This window comes from Gracilinanus agilis, chromosome 1 (genome assembly GCF_016433145.1).
Source record: "Gracilinanus agilis isolate LMUSP501 chromosome 1, AgileGrace, whole genome shotgun sequence".
In the NCBI taxonomy this organism is placed as follows: Eukaryota; Metazoa; Chordata; class Mammalia; order Didelphimorphia; family Didelphidae; genus Gracilinanus; species Gracilinanus agilis.
The window spans coordinates 270920007-270935523 of record NC_058130.1 but is presented as its reverse complement, the minus strand read 5'-3'; the positions used below and the strand labels follow the sequence as shown (position 1 = coordinate 270935523).

Here is a 15517-nt window from a genome sequence, read left to right as displayed (position 1 = left end):
TCCCAGCCCCAGCCTCAACCCCAAACTCAGCCTCAGCCACAGCCACAGCAGCCACAGCCACAGCCCCAGGAACTACAGCCACCGGGAGTCATGGTGCCCCAAAATTTTGTTCCTCCTTCCCAGCCTCAATTTACCCCTCCATCTCTACTGGACTACCAAAACCAGGGCAGTTTCACAGCAGGTAAGTAGCGGGCTAGAGGGGTTTGGGGAGAAGGTGAAACAAACAGTGGTGTGTACTATGTTTATACCCCATGGTGGAAGTGAAGAAGGACCTCAGGAGTGAGGGTTATGGGCATTCCAGATTTATTTACTTTATTTTCTATATGTATAATTTATAATTTTTATTATTATTATTTAAATAAATCCTTACCTTCCATCTTGGAATCAGTACTGTGTATGGGTTCCAAGGCAGAAGAGTGGTAAGGGTAGGCAATGGGGGTCAAGTGACTTGCTCAGGGTTACACAGCTGGGAAGTGTCTGAAGTCAGATTTGAACCTAGGACCTCCCGTCTTTAGGCCTGGTTTTCAATCCACTGAGCTACCCAGCTGCCCTCTATTATTTTTAAAAATATTATTATTCAGGGGTTTATTAGGATAGGGTACATTGATGGAGCAATGAGGAAAAAGGGAGGTAGATTAGAAAAGAGTAGATCCTTACACGTAAACAGAAGAGTAAGAAAGTGGTCCCCCTTAGCAATCCCTGAGAAGACTCCCTCGTCAGAAATATCTCCCTCATTGCTCTCAGATTCTGCCATTAGCTTTGGATTTCAGAAAGGAATTTTGCTGTTCTTCAAGATTGCAAATCATTCTCAGAGAGAATGAAGTCATTGGGTCCCCTGGGGAAGAATGAGATCTGGGGAGAGGGTTCTTGAAAAGAGGGGGGCTGGATACCGAAAAGAGGTGGGGTGGACAACAAGGTTAATTATAGTCCTAACGCCTGTGCTAATTTGTTTCCTCTGTCTCCCCTTTGCAGGGGTTCCTCCAGGTAATGTCCAGCAGCCCCTGTCCAACCAGCCCCTGTCTCCTCAAGGGGCAGTGCCGGTCACCATCCAAACCCAAGTTCAGAATATCTGCCCACAGCCGTTGCTGACGACACCTACCCAGGTTGTCTCCTCCCAGATCCAGCAGGTCCCAGTAAGTTTAGTCCTTCCTCTCCTCTTGTGCAAGTAGAGACAGGCATGAGAAAATGGCCTTGGGTCTAGATAAGACCTTTCCTTGATCTGCTCCTTCCCTCTGCTCTCCCCTCAACAAATGAAGGACTGAGAAAGGGTTTGAAGGATTATTCTCTTGTGGCTACTATTTAGAACTAGCCCAGAGACTCTAAAGGTCACATAGATAAGAGGCCAGTTGGCATAGCCAATAAGCATTGATTTATTAAGCTCCTACTGTGTGCTAAGCACATAGTAGATGGATAGCTAGATATAGAATTAGGAAGGCTGAGTGATTTAAATTATGCCTCAGCTGCTTATTAGCTTTATGACTCTTGGCAAGTCACTTCATTTCCCTGAATCTCAATTTACTCATCTGTAAAATAGGGATAATAATGGAATAAAAATGGAAAATGCAGGAATAATGGAATGGAATTAAGATTCTTAAATATATACCTATATATTTATTATTATTTTACTTATATATTTGAAAACTCTTACCTTCTGTCTTAGCATTAATTCCAAAACAGAAGAGTGGCAAGGACTAGGTAGTTGAAGTTAAGTGACTTGTCCAGAGTCACACAGGTATGAAGTGTTTGAGGCCAGATTTGAAACCAGGTTCTCCTGACTCCAGGCCTGGCACCGTATCCACTTTGCTATCTAGTTGCGCCACCTACTTGGATTAAGTGAGATTATTAGTTATTTTTTTAAAAAACCTACTTTCTGTCTTAGAATTGATACTAGATATTGGTTCTTTTTTTTTTCTTGTAAACATTGTTTTACCAATTATACATCATAACACTTTTCCACATAAGTTTTCTGAAATTATATGATTCATGTTGTCTTCTTCCCTTCCCCTTCCTGGAGATGGTAAGCAATTTGATCTGGTTTATACATGTATTACCATGCAAAACTTATTTCCATATTGTTCATTTTTGTAAGAGAATAATCATATAAAACCAAAGTGAAAAATCATGATTTCATCTACATTCCAACTCCAAACGTTCTTCCTCTAGAGGTGAATAACATTCTTTCTCCTTAGTCCTTCAGAATTGTCTAAGTATCGGTGCTAAGGCAGAAGAAGCTAGGCAATTGGACTTAAATGACTTGCCCAGGGTCACATAGTTAAGTGTCTGAAGCTATATTTGAACCCAGGACCTCCTGTTACCAAGGCTGGCTTTCTTCTCTGCGCCATTTAGCTGCCTCTCAAAGAAGATTATGTAAAGAACTTTCAAAGCTTAAAAGGAATCTAGAAATGTCAACTATTATTAATTCACAGGCAAAATTATGAATTGCTAAATAATGAGGGTAGCCCCATGTATGGTCTGTCCATCTGAGAATCCTCTCGCAGAAGCACCAGGCTCAGAGCTAGCCCCTCTGTTATAGCTTCCACATCTCTAGATTATTATTACTGGCTTCCAAAAATCCATAGTCTCTTAATGTCGGAATGGGCCAGCTCATTCAACCCCTTAATTTTACAAAGTAGGAAACCGAAATTTCATTTCATTTTCTTTATCTTAAAATTACTTCTTTTGAATTTCAAGGGGGAATCTCTCGTGTAGTACCTGGGACTTTGTCTTTGTATCCTCTTCCAGCATTTTGTAGCCTAAGCCAAGGAGTTACCTCATGGGGTGTTAGGAACCCCAACTTTGACATCATCTTTCTTTAGATGTTTAGGGAAATAGTGAGCAACCTCAGGATTTGGGAGCATCCTCTGTCATGGGGCTCTTTCCAAGCAGCGGCCTTCCTCTGTGGCTGCTTGTATCTTCAGATGTCTGCCTGGAACTTTTCTTTTTCTTGACTCAGAATCCACAGTCCTCCTCCAGAGTTCCTACATTCTCAGTAGGCTGCCTCAGCCATCCATCAGGATCAGGCCAGGCAGGAAAGGTGTAACAACCCATGATGTCACTTGTTGGGCTGATGGTGATGGACAAGGCGGAGCCAGCCAGCTGATGACATTGGTGGAAAGTGGGCAAGAGATGGAGGGCTCCCTCCTCTTCCACTCAGTCTCCTCCCTCCCTGATCCTTCTTTGAATGAGTCATCCCTGCCCTTCCCTTCCTCTGAGGGCTAATAATCTCTCTTCACTGCAGCTCAAGGACTGAAAATACCTCCTGGCCATCCTGCCACCAACGCTACCTCTCAGTCAACTGGTGCCTTCTCGTTATTTCCAGGACCTCCTTCATGCAAAATATCTATATAGAGTCCTGTTTCAAACTGAGGAGGCCCCGTCATTTTGGTCTGGCCCTCTCTATAGACCCGACTCTTCCATTTATTGTAGAGTTTTTCACTCCGTCACTTTTCTCTGGGCCCTTTCTAGCTCTTCCTCAGCGGCTAGCGACCCCACTCCCTCAGCAGATAGATATCCGTTCAGCCGGAGAAGAGCAGGTGCAAACCCCAGGAGCTAAGTTGAGCATTCTTGTTTTTGTAGGAGGAGACATTTTATTTTATTTTTTCTCAAACCTTCCCTTCCTAATCTCCATGCTAAATATCGGTTCTAAGGCAGAAGAGTGGAAGGGCTCTGCAATGGGGGTCACACCACTAGGAAGAATCTGAGATCAGATTTGAACCCAAGACCTCCTGAGCCACTAAACTGCCTTATTTTTTGTTTTTGTTTTTTAAAATAAAAACCCTTACCTTTTGCCTTAAAACCAGCATATTAGTTCTAAGATAGAAGAGTAGTGAGGACTAACTAAGGGAGAGTTAAATGACTTGCTCCAAATCACACAGCTAGGAAATGTCTGAGGTCAGATTTGAACCCAGGCCCTCCTGTCTCTAGGTCTGGCTCTCCATCCAAACTGACCCTGAGAGATATACTTATAAGACAAGGTCTTTGTCTTGTTATAATTATCTGTGAGGTCTCTTGTATCTATTTGAGATGGTAGAAATGATGTACAGAGAGAAATAAGATGACCCTTCTCCCTTATAACAGTTGCCCAGGCAGGATCCTTCAGGTCTAAGAGGTAGATCCCTTCAGGACCCACCTGGGGTTAATTGATATATTGATTTGGGCTCTTTAGCTAGGATAACAACTTGTATTCTGACTGCGTTTTCTCCCTTCCCAAACAAGCTTTGAAACTGCTTTAGGAAGGTACTTTAAACTTTATATCTTTAACAGGAAGGATAAGGGTAAAGGACTGTGGTATAGGAGACCCTATTCTAATTGTTACTAATGAAATCTCAACTGCTGGCAAATGAAGAATCAATGTAGCTTCCCTCTGGTTCAGCCTGGCCAGGACTAAACCTGAGTAGGTAAACTGCTGGGATATCTTCAGCTTCTTCTATAGATCTTCAGCCTTACAGTTGAGTTATGTCCACCCTTTTCACCCTCTTCTTCGTTTCCTGCCCACTTCCCAGATGCCTCCTGGGCCCTGGGAAACCTAGATATCTAGAAGATGAAACTCCTAATATCTAGGGGCAGTAGACACCGAGGTGGTGGTCAGGTACAGGTTGAAACGGTATATGAAGTACAGGAAGAGTTTGCAGAGAGATGTTTGCACCCTCTCACTCCAAGACCAGGATCCACCGATCTCCAGCCTCAGCACAGGTCAAAGACCCAGAATCTCTCCTCAGGATTCTCAACTGCCCCTCCTGCCCCTCGCATGCTTCCCTGGGAACATTCCATCCAACTGACTTAGTTGTCAATCAAAGGTGAACTTCAAGCTCCCAGAGATTCAATATAACAGTCTTCAGGGAGCACAGCCTAGGATAGAGGAGGGTGCATCTCTGAGAGATGAACAGCATAATTTCTCTGGTAAGTTAAGAAAGATGCCATGTGCAGATGGCCATCTCTTACCCTGCATCACCCCCAGGGAGTAGAGGAAAAGGAAAAAGGAGAAAAACTTTTCCTTTTTTTTCCTGAACTTATTAATTTTTTCTGAACTTAAATCAAAAACAAAAAACAACCCCAGTGAGCATTTCTGTGTACACAGCAGAACACAAAGGAGGATCATATTGGGTGAGACTCTTATTTAATACCTCCTGTTCTTATTAAAAAGTATAAAAGAGGGATATCCAGGTGGCTCAGAGAGATGGAGAGGCAGGCCTGGAGATGGGATAACTCCTACGAGCCTTTTGGGTAGTGGTTGGCAGTGAGGGGAAAGGAACAAGCATTTACTAAGTGCCTACTCTGTGCGAAATGCCAGAATTGTCATCTCTTTTAATCTTCACAACCACCCCAGAAGGTAGGGGCTCTTATGGTCCTCATTTCACAGCTGAGAAAACTGAGAGAAATAGAGATTTATTGCCTTGCCCAGGGTCACACAGCTAGGAAGTGACTCAGGGTCGTTGTTCCTGACTCTAGGCCTAACCATCTAGCCATTTCTAGGGGGGTAGATTAGAATAATTCTTTGAGTTTCTTTCAGTGCTAATCTTGTTTAAAATTTCACTATATGGGGCAGCTGGGTAGCTCAGTGGAGTGAGAGTCAGGCCTAGAGACAGGAGATCCTAGGTTCAAACCCGGCCTCAGCCACTTCCCAGCTGTGTGACCCTGGGCAAGTCACTTGACCCCCATTGCCCACCCTTACCAATCTTCCACCTATGAGACAATACACCAAAGTACAAGAGTTAAAAAAAAAAAAATTCACTATGGTAGAAAAACCAGATGTGCAAAGACTGAGCAGGAGGGGCTGTTGGGGCAGAAAACATCTTATAGGTCCCTAGCTGTGGCTTTCCCATGGGTGTGTCTTAACATCTTTGCCTAGCACTTAACCATGAAAAAAGGGAACTTTTCAGGACCCATGAAGCTTGTTTAAATCTTCTCGAAGCAGAAGAGTGCTCATTTCAATGAGATAACTTTGGTTCATGGGAATATTCTAGTTCCTTTGGGTTAGCTGGTCAATATCAACAAGCATTTTAAATTTATTATTAGATATGATAATGAGTGTCTATTAATTTTTATTATATAAATTTCATTAATTAATTATAATAATTAACAATTTTGATTAAAAATTAAATGAATTTTTTTTCAATGAAGAGAAATATCTTTTCTCCCTTCTCTTTCCCACCATTTAAAAATAGAAAAACAAAAACAAAATACCTTGTAACAAAAATGCATCATCCAACAATGCAAATCCCTGTATTGACCATATCCAAAAAATGCATCTCATTCTGTACCCTATGTCCATCGCCTCTCTGACAGGATGAGGGTAGCAGATTTTATTATTATGCCTCTGGAATTGTGATTGGTTCTTGCATTGATCTGTGTTCTTAAGTCTTTCAAAGTGGTTTGTTTTAATAGGGTTGAACAACAAGCATTTATTCAAGCCTTTACTGTGTGCCTGGCTGGTAGGGTGAAGGCTGGGGAAATAAAGACAAAATAGAGGATTTAGAAAATAAGTCTGAGAAGGAAGAGGAGAGGTTTCCAAATGACTTGGGGAGCACTGACATTTCTCCTGTCCCCTTTGCCTAGGTCCTACTCCAGCCTCACTTCATCAAGGCTGATTCACTGGTCCTGACAGCTGTGAAGACTGATGTGGGCACAGGAGCGAAGACGTCAGGGATCAACTCACTGGCCACCACCACAGCAGTGCAGTCTGCTCCCCTGCAGGTCCCGGTATGTTGGGCAGTAGAGGTGGGACTTGTGAGGGCAGCATGAGATAAGAGTTTTGATGGAGTGGTTTTTAGAGAAGGCCAAGATCAGACTGGGGTCATATCCTCCCAAATTGTGGAATTTCCCTTTCTCCCCCCCCTTTTTTTAAAAAACCCCTTTCGTTGGCTTAGAGTCAATACTGAGTTCCAAGTCAGAAGAACAATAAGGAATAAGCAATTGGAGTTAAGTGACTTGCCCAGGGTCACACAGCTAGGAATTGTCTGAGGACACCAAACCACCTTGATGCCCCTAAGATTTTTGATGAGGTATTTGAAGGGAAAGACCAAGGTTGGCCTGGGCTCATATATTCCTGAACTATGGAATTCTCACTTATTTTTAATACAGTGGGTACCTATCTATATGAATATGTGTCTCTCTAAATCCTGGGTGGGAACAATCCTTAAATCCTGGGTTTATCTCTCCCCACAAGCCAGCTGGTCTTCACAATTGCCCTCTTCCCACTCCATTTTGCCTTTCTTAGTCACTGTCCTTTGAATCTTCCCTTCTTTCTACTCTTCCACAATTTGAATGGAGCATCCCTTTCCTCCTAACATGCCCGGCCCTGGCTTTGAATTAATTCCACCCTTTTTCCTTTGAATAGACCCTGGTGAGTGGAGGCACCATTTTAGCCACTGTGCCCCTGGTGGTAGATGCTGACAAGTTGCCCATCAATCGTCTCGCTGCTGCGGGAAAGACCCCCAACTCCCAGAGCAAGGGGGAGAAGAGAACCGCTCACAATGCTATTGAGAAGCGTTATCGATCCTCTATCAATGACAAGATTGTGGAGCTCAAAGACCTGGTAGTGGGCACTGAGGCCAAGGTACGAAATAGAGAAAGAAAGGAGCTTCAGAGAGGAATAAAGGGGGACAGAAATCAGAGAGGAAGATTAAGTTAGATGGAAAGGAGGACACTCGGAGAAATCCAAGGGAAGATGGAAAGGAAGATAATCAGAGAAATCCAGGGGAAGATGAAAGAGAGCAGGCAAGAGCCAGGATAGAGGAAGTGTCTTAGACTTAGAGATAGAAATAAATTGGGAGTCCTCCTGGTCCAGTCTTCAAAGAGAAGACTCAGGAATGAGCAAGAGACAACAAGGGCCCAACTTCCCTCACTTGAGCATCCCAAAGGGTTCTCAACCTTTTTTTGTGTGTCCTAGACTTCACTGGATGTCTGGTGAAGTTGACAGATCCCTTCTTAGATTAATATTTTTAAGTGCATAAAATATGTAGGATTACAAAGAAAACCAGTTATACTGAAATAGAATTATCAGAGTATTTTTAAAAAATACACCAAGTTTTTGGGCCTCAGGTTAGCAGCCCCTGAGTTAAATATATTATGTTCCTCTATCAATGATTTTCCATGTCATCCTCACTTTGCCTGAGGGAAAGAAAACCTGAGATTTAACATTGAGAGCCAGCTCCAGGAATCCTTTAGCCCACACTGATGACGGATGCTAGGAATGTAAAGAGTGTTGAGGTCCTAGAATGACAAAGCCTTCCATCATTCACTCCCTTCTAGCTAAACAAATCAGCCATCCTGAGGAAGGCTATTGACTACATCCGGTTCCTGCAGCAGACTAATCAGAAGCTAAAGCAAGAGAATTTGACTCTCAGGATGGCCATGCAGAAGAACAGTGAGTCCTTCCTAAGGGTTTCCTCATGCCTAGCTCTCAGCCTCTGGGACTTGAGGGTCACATCAAGGGTAGAGAAGATGTCAAGTTGGCTTATTGTCTCTACTGGACGATCTGCGCCTTTCATATTGTAAGCCAGGGGAGGGGAGGATAGAGTCCAGGGTCCAAAAATCCAGTAGCCTTGCTATAGCTACCATTTCCAAAGGGCTCCTTCCCATCTCCTGCCTTTGGTGCCAGTCTTGCAGCAGCCTAAGGGTTGGAAGATTCACCAGATGGAGTCAAATCAAGAAGCATTTAAACGTTTCATATGTACCAGTCCCTGTGCTAAGTGTTGGTAATACAAATATAACACCCCCCCGCCCCCCGCAAAAAAAGATTCCCTGCCCTTATAGAATCTAACATTCTAATGGAGAAAGAAAAACAAATAAATAAATAAATAAAATAAAAAGATGTTTAAAAAAAGGGGGGGGTCAGGCTGTTGGGTGGGGAAAGGACGTGGTAGCAAAGTTTGGAGAGTCAGAATGAAAGCCAAGAAAGGAATGCCCTGAGACCTTCTTCAAAATGGAGCTTCTGGGAGGAGTAGAGAGTGATGTTCTGGGATAAGAAGGCAGCTGGGGCCTGACAGAGAATAAAGTGGGGTTAGTTTAGGTCCTTATTGTGCCCAGGTAAGAGCTGGGGACCCTTCCCTAATTCCAATCTATGTCTTCTCTCTCTTCTCCCTGCCAAATCCCAGAGTCCCTGAAAGACCTGGTGTCATCACGAAGTAGTGGGAGCATGGACGTACCGATGGAGATTATCAAGCCGGAGATGGTGGATGCCCTGACCCCACCGCCCTCTGATGCAGGCTCCCCCTCCCACAGCAGCCCCCTGTCCCTGGGGAGTGGTGGCAGTGGCAACAGCAGTGATTCAGAGCCCGATAGTCCTCTCTTCGAAGACTCCAAGGTGCCTGATCTGGGTGGGAGAACATGGTGTCTAGGGGTTATCTGGGGTACTTTCTCCTTGACTAATTCCATCACCGCCCCCATGGAGTCTCTCTTTCATTATCTTACCTATAGATATCAAAATAGCTACTCAGTCTCTGACAAGGGTAGCAACATGTGCTTTGTAGGAGTTTTATAGATCAGATTGTAGACAGATTAATTCCCTGACTGAGCTTGAGTGTAGAATGAGTGTGTGGAAATAGATGGTCCTTATGCCCCCTTCCTTGTCTAGTATTCTAACATGTTTGTGATTCCGTGATGTGCATCTCAAAGTTTCAAAGTGTCCCTCCAAATTTGTCTCACTATTTTAAGATATATCTTCTCATCATTTTCAACCCTATTTGAACCAATATTTCCAGTATAGGGTTTGGATCATTGATTTCATGATATGATCTAACATTTTAATAGCATTTTGTCTTGAAAAACACTTTATATAAGTCATTTCTTCTTAAAAAATGAGGAAACTGAGGCAGTAAGAAGTTAAATGCCTAGTCACCCTGAAGCAGGATTCAAATTCAGCTCTTTATTTTTTTTTTTCATTTTTTTATTTTAAAATCCTTACCTTCCAACTTGGAATCAGTACTGTGTATTGGTTCCAAGGCAGAAGAGTGGTATGTGTATGAGGTCAGATTTGAACCTAAGACCTCCCGTCTTTAGACCTGGCTCTCAATCCACTGAGCTACCCAGCTGCCCCCAAATTCAGCTCTTTCTGATTTCAAATCCCAGTACCAGCTGCCTGGAAAGGACCATGGAAACCCTCTAACTCAGCACTTTTATTTTTCTTGAAACATTTTTATATATTTTTTCCAATCACATGTAAAGGCAATTTTTAACTTTTGTTTAAAACATTTTTTAATTAAATTGAAAAAAATTTAAATTAATAGAATTTATTTCCAGGTATCTCAGCCTCTCCCTTTCCTCCCCCACACCACAGAAGGCACCATCTGGCAAATAGATATGTATATATAATGTCTTTCATGTTACCATTTTCCAGTTCATTTTCTGGAGATAAACACAAGTTATTCAAATATTATGTTTATAGCTATATATAATGTTCTCTTAGTTTTACTTGTTTCACTCTTCATTATCTCATGTAATTCTTTCCAACTTAAAAAAAATTAATCTGTTCATTGTTTCTTTTTTTTTATTTTTTTTTTATTTTAAACCCTTAACTTCTGTGTATTGGCTCATAGGTGAAAAAGTGGTAAGGGTGGGCAATGGGGGTCAAGTGACTTGCCCAGGGTCACACAGCTGGGAAGTGGCTGAGGCTGGATTTGAACCTAGGACCTCCTGTCTCTAGGCCTGACTCTCAATCCACTGAGCTACCCAGCTGCCTCTTGTTCATTGTTTCTTACAGTACAGTAGTATTCCATCACAATCATATACAATATGCAATGTAATTTGTTTAACCATTCCCCAACTGATGGACATGTCCTCAAATTCTAGTTCTTTGTCATCACAATGAAAGCTATTATAAATATTTTGGAACCTATAGGTTTTCTTCCTTTTTCCTTAAATCTCCTTGAGAAATTGACTCAGCAATATTATTGTTGAGTCTAAGAATATACATAGTTTTATAGCTCTCTGGGTGTAATTCCAGATTGCTCTCCAAAATGGTTGGATCAGTTCATGGTTCCACCATTAGTGTATTAGTGTCCGCACTTTTCCAAATTCCCTCCAACAACTATCATTTTAGCCAATCTGATGAGTGTGAGATGACATCTCAGAAGTGTTTTGGTTTGTATTTCCCTGTCAGTAGTGATTTATAACATTTTTTTCATGTACCTATATATGGCTTTTGGTTTCTTCATCTGAAAATTGTCTGTTCATTATCATTTGCTGATTTATCAATTGGAGGATGGATTTTGTTCCCATAAATCTGACAAGATTCACTATATATTTTAGAGGTAAGACCTCTATCCAAGAGACTATGAAAATTTTTTCCCAATTTTCTGCTTTCTTCTAATCTTGGCAATATTTGTTTTATTTATACAAAGCCATTTCAAAAATTATCTATTTTACATTTCACAAAGCTCTATCTCTAGTTTACTCATAAATTCCTTTCCTATCCATAAATCTGTTAAGTAGTATGCTCCTGGTTCTTCTAATTTGCATATGAAATCTCTTTATGTTTAGATCTTGTATCTGTTTTGATCTTATCTTAGTGAATGATGCAAGATACTGGTCTACACCTAGTTTCTACCAAACTACCTTCCAGTTGTCCCAGCAATTTTTACCAAATAGTGATTTCTTATCCCAGTATCTGGATCTATAAATTTGTCAAATATAAGATTACTATAACCTTTTACTACTATTTGTGTTGAATGTCTATTCTGTTCCACTGATTTGCCTTTCTGTTTCTTAGCCAGGACCAGAAAATTTGATAATTTTTGCTTTATAATACAGTTTAAAAACTGGTACTCCTCCTCCTTCCTTTACTTTTTTAATTAATTCTTTTGATATTCTTGATATTTTCTTCTTCCAAATGAATTTTTAAATTTTTTTCTAGCTCAAGATAATTTTTTGACAATTTGATTGGGAAGGCATTGAATAAATAGATTAGTTTAGGTAGGATTGACCTTTTAATTATATCGGCTCTGTCCATCCATGAGCAGTTATTTCTTGTTTTTTAATTTTTTGAGTTCTAAATTCTCTTCCTTTTTCTTCTCTCTCCTTGAGAAGGCAAACAATTTGATATAGATCATACATATGGAGTCATGTACAACATTTATTACATTAGCCATTTGTGAAATAAAACAGTATCCTCTACCTCTCCCCCCAAAAAAAAAGAATCAAGAAAAATAAGGTAAAAAAAGAAGAGCTTTGTTTTGCATTCAGATGCTGCTCTGGAAGTGGATAGCATTTCTTCATAATAAATCCTTCAGAACCATCTTGTATCATTTTATTGCTGAGACTAGTCAAGTTTTTCATAGTTGATTTTCCTTACATATATTCCTATAACTGTCTATAATGTTCTTTTGGTTCTGCTCACTTCACTTTGCATCAGTTCATATAAGTCTTCTCAAGTTTTTCTGAGTGCATCCTGCTTGTCATTTCTTATAGCACAATAATATGCTATTATAATCATATGTCAAAATTTATTCAGTTATTCCTCAAGTAATGGATATCTTCTTGATTTCTAATACTTTGTCACCACAAAAGAACTGCTATAAATATATTTGTGTGTGTGTATTCTTTTCTTTTTCCCACTTTTTTTTTAAACCTTGGAATATAGTCCTACTAGAGATATTGCTCAGTCATATTGCACAGTTTTATAGTCCTTTGGGCATAGTTTTGAATTGTTCTCCAGAAATGGTTGAATCAGTTCACAACTTCAGGGCCCTTAATTTATAGATGAGAATGAGTTTTGTAAAGCTAAATTCCATATAAAGTCACAGCTTTTTTATTTGCCCAAAAACTGCCCTCTTCCATCTCTGAGGTGTTTTCTGGTCCTAGTGACTGAAATTGAGTACCAGGTCCAAATTCTTCCTCCTTATCCAGTTTGTAAATTTATAGATTTCATCATAAAAATGCCTCTTCTTCACCTTATCTTTTAAACAATAGCTTCATCATGTTGGAAGGGGCCTTTGAGACTATTCAGTCAACCCTATTTTACAGATGAAGAGATTGAGGCTCCAAATTGGAAAGCTATTTCCCCCAGGTCATATGGAAAGTTATCAACTGAGCTAGTGCTAAAAATCTAGGGCTCTGATTTCCACCTCTACTGATTTGAGGGGTTCATTTGAACACCTGATTTCTCTGGGTAACTCCCACTCAAGCTAAGTAAATTTAAATCCTTGTCTAAGTGGTCATGACCTAACCAAGAGGTCATTAAGGACTGATTCCTTTCAGGCCATGTTCCTTACTTCTAACATTGTCCTTTGTCCCCTAGCCATCATTTTTGAACTGTTTAAAAAAAAAATGAAATGGTTAGAGGCCATGGAGATCAACACCTTCGTTTTACTTTAAAATTTTAATTAAGGTACCTGATAAGGCTTGTTTTTTCTTCTTCCTCCCACCTGGTGAACAGAAAAACAAAACCTTTGTTGCAAATGTTTGTGGTTAAGCACTTTGGCCATCTCCCAAAAATATGTGTTTCCTTCTACATACTTAGTTCATTACCTCTGTCAAGAGGTAGCTGACTTATTTCATCATAAGGCCCTCTGGAATCAAGATTGGTCATTAGAATTGACTCAGAATTCTTGAACTTTTCAAGCCAATTCCCTCATTTTATGGAGGAGGAACCTTGAAATCTAGAGATTGCAGAGAAGTGATTTGCTGGAGGTTATCTGCATGGTAAATGGTAGACTTGGAATTTCCTCAGCCTGCTCCCCAACATTCACCCTTGACCATTGGATAGCAGCTTTCTCAGGTAGTAAACAGCTGGGGCGTCATCAAGTCTTTCCTTGTGTTCTAGGTGAAGCAGGAACATCTCCCCTCTCCCAACAGTCTGGGTATGCTGGACCGATCACGGTTGGCCCTGTGTGCCTTTGTCTTCCTCTGCCTTTCCTTCAACCCTCTGGCCTCCTTTCTGGGCAGGAACAATGCCCAGAGCCAAGGTGACAGCACCCCTGCCTACCACATTCGAAGTGTGCTAGGCACAGAGAACAAAGGTAAGGAAGGATTGCTAAGCATGCAGATGGACTTAGAGATGGGGGGGACTGGGAGGGACCTGAAAACTGCCCCAGGCTGGTTTCCCAGGAGGCTGTGATTGCAGGTGCCAACAGAAGCTATATCAGCCTTCAGAAACTTAGACCTGTTTTTCAGGACAAGTGGGGAGCAGAATGGATTTAATTCAATTCAGCACGTTTTTACTAAGCTCCTCCTATGTGCAGACACTGGTGGATAGAGATGCTGTTCCTAATCCTCATGGAGCTAATATTCTGTTAGGGGCATGATAAGTGCAGAATTAATTGTAATCTATAAGTATATGAAAGAGATACAAACTCTTAAGAATGGTAGCAAGTGTTTATATAGTTCTCAAAAGTTTATAAAGCACATTACATGGGTTTTACATGGGTCATTTGTTTCTCAAAAGCACCCTGGGAAAAACTGATAAATAGAAACAGAAAAGACATAATTTATATGTACATTTTTTTTGTTAGGGGATACCTTCTATGGTTTAAGGAAAGGGGTGAGATCCTTGGAAATTTTAATGTAACCACCAAACTAATACATTAATAAGTTAAAAAACCTACAACCCTAGGAGGTGGGTGCCATTATCATCCCCACTATGCAGATGAAGAAACCAAGGTTGAAAGAGATTTAGTGACTTTCCCCAGGTCACACAGCTAGTAAATGTCTGAGACATGATTAGAATTCAGGTGTTCTCAACCTCCAGGTTGAGAACTCCACTTAACACCCACTGTCCCTCTCCCCAGTCACTTATCTAAACAGTGTCTAAAAGGAGAAAGTCCTTGTGGACTGAGGAGCAAGGAAGGCTTCGTGGAGGAGGGACGTTTTAGGATCACAGAGCTGGAGAAAAACATTAAGGATCACAATTCAGTCCCTTGGTTGAAGAAAATGAGGTCCTGGAGAGGTTTAAAATCTTGCCTAGGGTTACCTGGGTAGTAAAAAGCAGAGTTGAGACTTGAACCTGGGTTCTGTGGCTCTAAGTCTTTCTATCACAGCATCTTTGAATTGTGTTTTAAAGAATGGGGAAGAACTCAGCAGATTCTGGCTGGCATTCTAGGCTTGGGGAAGCCAAAGCATGATGGTGAGAAATGCAGAGTGTGTCAAGATCAGTGACTAGTTTTGTAAGGGGTAAAATTATGGTTGGACTGAATATTTAAGAGTTTGGTTGCCAGGAATTAAGTACTTAATTCCAAATGAAAGACTCAAGTCAGAATGACTTTTATGGTAGTTTATTTACAAATAGAAAGAGTAAAAGTAAGGAAAATGTGTGTGTGTGTGTGTGTGTGTGTGTGTGTGTGTGTGTGTGTGTGTGTGTGTGTGTGTGTGTGTGAGAGAGAGAGTGAGAGAGAGAGAATGAGAGAGAATATTACTCCAGCCTGGTCCAAACCAGGCAGGGCTTCAGAGGCAAAGGGGGGCACAGAAGTTAATTAAACAAGGCTTCTAACCAGGAGGCCTCCTCCAAGACAAGGGGCTTCTCTGGAGACTAGTGCCTCCAGAAAAGTCAAGGAAAGGGAGTCAGCCTTTTCAATCACCCATGTGG

At 41.1% G+C, this 15517-nt stretch overlaps 1 protein-coding gene across 1 annotated transcript in view; it reads left to right on the top strand.

The window, feature by feature from the left end:
* Positions 1-17: 17 nt before the first annotated feature.
* SREBF1 (sterol regulatory element binding transcription factor 1) overlaps positions 18-15517 on the top strand; it is a 31006-nt gene continuing 15506 nt past the window's right edge. The window contains exons 1-7 of the mRNA XM_044661730.1: positions 18-181; positions 973-1133; positions 6556-6693; positions 7337-7555; positions 8251-8365; positions 9096-9304; positions 13760-13955. Coding sequence (XP_044517665.1) covers positions 91-181; positions 973-1133; positions 6556-6693; positions 7337-7555; positions 8251-8365; positions 9096-9304; positions 13760-13955 — 1129 coding nt within the window. The 5' untranslated portion in view covers positions 18-90. The remainder of the gene's footprint in view (positions 182-972; positions 1134-6555; positions 6694-7336; positions 7556-8250; positions 8366-9095; positions 9305-13759; positions 13956-15517) is intronic.